Source organism: Boleophthalmus pectinirostris, unplaced genomic scaffold (genome assembly GCF_026225935.1).
Source record: "Boleophthalmus pectinirostris isolate CB_2022bp ecotype Guang Dong unplaced genomic scaffold, ASM2622593v1 HiC_scaffold_19, whole genome shotgun sequence".
NCBI classification, from domain to species: domain Eukaryota; kingdom Metazoa; phylum Chordata; class Actinopteri; order Gobiiformes; family Gobiidae; genus Boleophthalmus; species Boleophthalmus pectinirostris.
The window spans coordinates 35,621,286-35,627,285 of record NW_026571140.1 but is presented as its reverse complement, the minus strand read 5'-3'; the positions used below and the strand labels follow the sequence as shown (position 1 = coordinate 35,627,285).

Here is a 6,000-nt window from a genome sequence, read left to right as displayed (position 1 = left end):
ACATTTATTTCAAACCTCAATTTTTCCATGATACATTTCCTACACAGCCAATATTGTAATGACATTTTGTGCGTTTTGTCGACCTCCTTTTGCTCTCCGTTGTCGTGTTTATTGTCGCATGCACCGGCTGCTCCTCTGTGTCCGTGGATGTGGCGTTCAAAGTCACGTAAAACAGTTTTTTTTTTTGTTTTTTTTTTTTGTGGGTGAGGGTGGGGGGGGGGTAAAGTGGGCGGGGTCACTGTCCGGAGAAGGTGGCGTAGTGGTTGGGAGACTGTAGGGTGCTGATGTGGGGCTGGGACTGAGTGTGCAGACTGGACAGAGGCAGAGTGGAGTGACGTTTGACCGACAGCCGAGTGGTGAGGAGCTCGTCATCGACAGAATCACCTGAGGAAACAGAAAAAAAAGTAAAATAAAATAGGACATCATAAAAAAAAAAAAAAAAAACGTAAAATAAAAAAAATGAATAGTGATATCTGTAAAATATTCTGTCCATCTGACTATTTATTCTGGTGGAGGTGTCAACTTCTTGTCTCCATGGAGATGTTATTATTCAGCTTGGAATGTTCCACAGTATGGCATTTAACTTATTCATCTTCCATTTATTCAATTATACACATTTATTTCAAAATATCTATCTATCTATCTATCTATCTATCTATCTATCTATCTATATCTAATAACAAAATATTTCAAATTCTTGTAGACAGATACAGCCCTCCACCAGAAAAGTTACATAATCCGCCTTTAAAAACAGCAATACACTCAAAACTAAGGGCGTAGGTTTGCATATTGACGGTGTGGACATGTCACGACCAATATTTGGGGAAGACAAAATAGTCCCTACCAATATTTGCCATTTTATTTGAATAAACAAAAACATAAATGTATTCAGATATTTTTCCAAACTCAATAGTATTAGTTTAACACGTTTTAGTTCACATTTTGTTTATTAGACGTTCTGAGATGTATTCAGTGATGTGACGACAGGGTTACACCTGCCGCTGTTTCATTGGCTGCAGCAGAGTGATGTCATTAGTGGAGCCAGGAGCCTAAACTGGGGAAGCGGCAGGACAGGGCCGCACCTGAAGATGGGGGTTTGAGCAGACGTGAGTGAAGATGTTGCACCAAACTTTGAAAAACTTAATCTTCAATTAAACTTTTCTTATAATGAGTCGCCGCGGAAAAAGAGCGACAATCACCACAAGTGCACCTCCCAAACAGAGCCCTACTCGTGCGCTGTGAGCAGTCGGACTATTGACAATATTCCATGGAAAAATGTTTGGACATGACCTCACAAATATCTCATCACCAACAAGTAAAGGGAAATCTGCTACAAACTTCTACATCACTGTTATCCACTAAAGAACCATCTTAGAAGGGCAATGGACACAAACAGAAAAATGAAACCACCTCTCACTTATTTTGGACCTGCCCAGACTCTGAGCTGATAATGTCCCCACCAAAGCTGAGACCAAACCTACGCCCTTGCTCAAAACTGAATCAAACCATTAGCTGGGATGTATTAGACCAGACCTGGACATTGTACAGCTCCTCAGCCACATACAGTCCTTTGGTTGACTCTAACCAGCCCTTTTAAGATAATTTGGAATTACAAAATAAACATAATTTACAATTTTACCTCATGCATTGACTAAAGCTGCATTGATTTTTGTTGTTTTGTTTTTTAATTACATTTTTTGTAAGGCAACCTCACTTTTTCATTACTTAGTCATAAACTCTTACCAGTCTTACCATCTTGTCAAAACAAGCTATTTACTGGTTTTTATTAAGAAATATAATTCATAATATGCAGAATTGAGTTAAGCATTTTAGCCATCCACAGTATTTTCTTTTTCTCATGTGGCCCCATGGAAAAAATAATTGCCCACCCCTGCATTATACTCAGGGCATCTCATAATAAAGAGCCCAGTTTGGCTTTAATGCAAACTGTGCAGCTGTAACTTCTCATCAGCAGTGAGAGGTCCATACCGCTCTGGTTTCCGGTGATGTGATGCCAGTAGGCAGAGCGGGGCAGGATGGCTGTGGGGGTGCAGGGGTACGAGCCCGTCTCTGAGCCTTTGGACAACAACTACAGACAAAGAAAAGAGATATGCATGAGAAAATACTTTTAAGTTTAAGTCTTTAGTCTAAAAAATTCTATATAAAAGTATTAAACTGACCCTGGTGCTCTTCTCCATCTCCAGCAGGACCCTCTTGTGCTGCTCGGCGATGGCCAGTGTGGCGGAGTGCACCCTTTGGTAGATCTGCTCTCCTTCTCTGGTCTGGAACGTGTACAGACCCTCTCCACTGTCACACATCCTGAGAGGAAAAGAGTTAAACCAGTCAACAGAACATATATATGTAAAACTTTATATTGTAAGCTCCCAAAATTCAAGATTTGAACCCAAGACCTAACCTAGGACGAGTATAAAGGTATTGATTAAACTGTAGGGGTGTGCTGTGGCAGGATCGTCACTAGAGGGCAGTGTTGGTCTTTCAGTCTCTCCCTCATTCGTGCTGAGAAAATTACAATTTTGTGTGACAAAAAACTATATTTAAAGAATACGCAGTTACAAGATATAATAACTTTATAAGTTTCATATCTTTATATCTGCATAAGTTTGAAGTCCTCAAAATGGTGTCCATAAACAGGAAGTTGAACCAAGAGAGCAGGGGTGTCAAACTGAAATTCACAGAGGGACAAAATTAAAATGTTATTGTTGATTTTTCTCTGTTAAATTTATGGTGTCACCTGCCTAGGGACTACAGATGAAAATTAGCATTCTTGCTATAATCTGTCATATTTACACTGCAGTGTTGTAGATGTTCATTAATATGCACTGTTCCTATTAAATAAATACATAAATAAATAATTAAATACTGGAACTAAGCCATGGGCCAAACTAAATATTTAGTGAAAAATTTCAGCAACATCTGCATGTTCGCTTCTTTCAAGATATGTAATGTTAAATCTTTTCTTATTAAAATAAATGTTAATAAATAATAGTGTATATAAATAGTTTTGCTTAAACACTGAATCAAGAACAAGCATAATATAAAATAATAACACAATTTTAAATAAATAATGTCTCTATACTCTATCTGTAGCCAGTGGGCAGCTCTAATACATTTTTGATATGATCTCGTGGGCCAAATATAATTATATCGCGAGCCAAATTTGGCCCCCGGGCCTGAGTCTGACATGTCTGCAGTAGAGCATTTTAAATATACTGTTCTACTCAGCTGATCTTTTTGAGTGTAGACAATTCCCTCTTCTCACCCCAACTTCAAGAGATTGTAAAAAGTGATCCCCTGATACTAATCAATACTAAAACTAGTATCAAATCTAAAAGTATCCATACTGACAAAAGTTACAAACACAGGACAAAACTGAACTTGATTTTGCATAACAAGGATCATATAGTATTATACTGATACCATGAGGAGGGTTTGAATAGGCCCTGGAAGAGATCCCTAGATTACTCAAACATTTTTGATGAGGAACAACATTATAAGACGGCAGAAAATTCCAAAAAGACGATGTCACATAATATTCCCTGTTTAAAACCATGACAGCATTACTCACCGTCCTGCCTCGAAGGTGAAGCGTGTGGCGTCTCTCCCGTAGCGGCGCAGCGAGCACAGGGGCCATGTGACCAGTTTGGAGCGCGGGTTATGGACGTCCCACAGGTAAATGTTCTCGTGAGTGATCTGCATCATACACTCTCCGTATATGTCCAAGTTTGGGCACGGCAACAGGAACACGTTAAACCGCTCTGAGAAAAGAAAGGATAAAGGAGTTATTATAGTGTTTTTTTGTAATGTTTCTCATGAGGAGGTATTTTACTTCTATGGGGTATCAGCTGCTAACACATTACATATTTAGAGCACATGGAAATGCTATATTTGCTGAAAACAATGTATTTTAACATGTTTTATAACTTTATTAGTGGGAAGAGCAGAGGTGGGATCAAATTGTCGTTTTGCAAGTCTCAAGTTAGTCTCAAGTCTTTAATCTCAAGTCCGAGTCGAGTCCCAAGTCAAATACAGTCAAGTCCAAGTCGAGTCTCGAGTCACTGGCCCATAAGTCCAAGTCAAGTCCAAGTCGTCTGCTTTGAGCTTCAAGTCATTTCAAGTCTTTAAACCAAAGTACCAAATATAGCTTAGATTTTTGCAATTTATATACTTTTTAAACTAAATTCTCCTCAAAAAGTCATGGTATATTTATACATGAGTATTTATCTAAGAGTTGTAGAAATGCAAATTTTTCCTTTTTAAATGTCTTGAGAGTACAAGAGGGCAAATTATTACCGTCAGAAAAGAAAGAGTTAAGATTTAATGCTTAATAACAGTTGTCAACTAGTCTAAGCGTCAAGTCCTCTCAAATCCAAGTCAGGTCCCAAGTCATTGACCTTCAAGTCCAAGTCGAGTCCCAAGTCTTTGTCTATTTTGTCAAGTCAAGTCTCAGGTCCTAAAAATAGTGACTCAAGTCTGACTCGAGTCCAAGTCATGACTTGCAAGTCCTCAACTCTGATAAAAACATTAATACAATTGCTGAAAATAAAACACTATGAAAGCTCATATTGATCACAGGCTCCTGAAAATGTGTTGTTTAAATCCACTTGATCTTTTTTGCTAATGTGTGCATTGTGTCTCCATGGTAACTGCTGAATATTCCACCGTAGATACACATGTAGAACACCCACCACCTTGTCACTACAAAGTATTAATAGGCTCTATTCACATTACGTTACAAACCAGGAAGACGTTTGGAAACATGCAATGGCAACTTCCGGTGTAGCTCCCGACACTGGGCTCACCGACCGACTGTGATCAAAACCCACTGAAGTAAATGTGATCAGTGGTAAAATGAAGACTGTATACGTATGTACTGTTTGGAATCATCAACTGAGGTTTGATTGTAATTGTTGATTTGCCGAACATAACGGAACGCTACAATGGCATGGAGATGAAGAAAACTGGGCCTGGGAAGTTGTAATCGCATGTTTCCAAACGTCTTCCTGGTTTGTAACGTAAGCGTTTATTGATGCACAAAGATAAATGAATAGATAGTAAACAATACTGTGTACTTTCTCAGTATCACACCTACACACTATAGAGGTTGGTTGTACCTGTGTGTTCACACTGGACTCCGGCCGCCAACAGGTCCGGCTCTCCCAGACTGATGTCATTGAGTCGAGAGCCCAAACACTCGATGGACAAAGTCTTAAACCAGTCCTCTGCCTCCAGCTCTGAGGAAACACGAACAGCATCACAAAATCTGTCAACAACTTTCTCATCAGAGCAGATATTCCCAAAATCTGCAGAGTCACAGCCCCACTCTTCCTTTTTTTATTTATTTTTTTTGTCTGATCCAAATATCACACAGGACTCCCCAATGACACTCAAATCTCTATTCACAAGAGTCAAGATTTTCTGTTTCTTAAGTTAAAGGTGCACTGTGTCACTTTTTGGTTGTGGGTCCGTCACCCGCTTGTTTCTATGGATATGTCATTGCTCTGCCTGAAATGTTCCACAGTGTGACATTAAACAGCTCTACCTTACATTTATTCAATTACAGATCGTTAAAAAAATATTTCATCAAAATTCTGAATGTGAGCAGGGTCGTCTCTCCACAGATCTGACCTGTAACTTGGTCTAGTTTGGTGTCCATGGTGATAGAAAGCAGAGATGGGACCAAGTTGTCGTTTTGCAAGTCTCAAGTAAGTCTCAAGTCTTTGACCTCAAGTCTGAGCCAAGTCCCAAGTTAAATACAGGCAAGTCCAAGTCGAATCTCGAGTCACTGGTCCACAAGTCCAAGTCAAGTCCAAGTCGTCTGCTTTGAGCTTCAAGTCATTTCAAGTCTTTAAATCAAAGCACCAAATATAGGTTAGATTTTTAAGCTAAACTGAACTTTAAAAAGTCATGGTATTTTTATATATGAGTATTTATATAAGAGTTGTAGAAATGCAATGTTTTTCCTTTTTAAATGTCTTGACA

At 38.9% G+C, this 6,000-nt stretch overlaps 1 protein-coding gene across 1 annotated transcript in view; it reads right to left on the bottom strand.

Moving 5' to 3' along the window:
- Nucleotides 1-213: 213 nt before the first annotated feature.
- dok4 (docking protein 4) overlaps nt 214-6,000 on the bottom strand; it is a 154,091-nt gene continuing 148,304 nt past the window's right edge. Inside the window, exons 5-9 of the mRNA XM_020923329.2 lie at nt 5,133-5,252; nt 3,587-3,776; nt 2,181-2,319; nt 1,990-2,089; nt 214-384 (exon numbers count right to left, since the gene is read on the bottom strand). Coding sequence (XP_020778988.1) covers nt 236-384; nt 1,990-2,089; nt 2,181-2,319; nt 3,587-3,776; nt 5,133-5,252 — 698 coding nt within the window. The 3' untranslated portion in view covers nt 214-235. The remainder of the gene's footprint in view (nt 385-1,989; nt 2,090-2,180; nt 2,320-3,586; nt 3,777-5,132; nt 5,253-6,000) is intronic.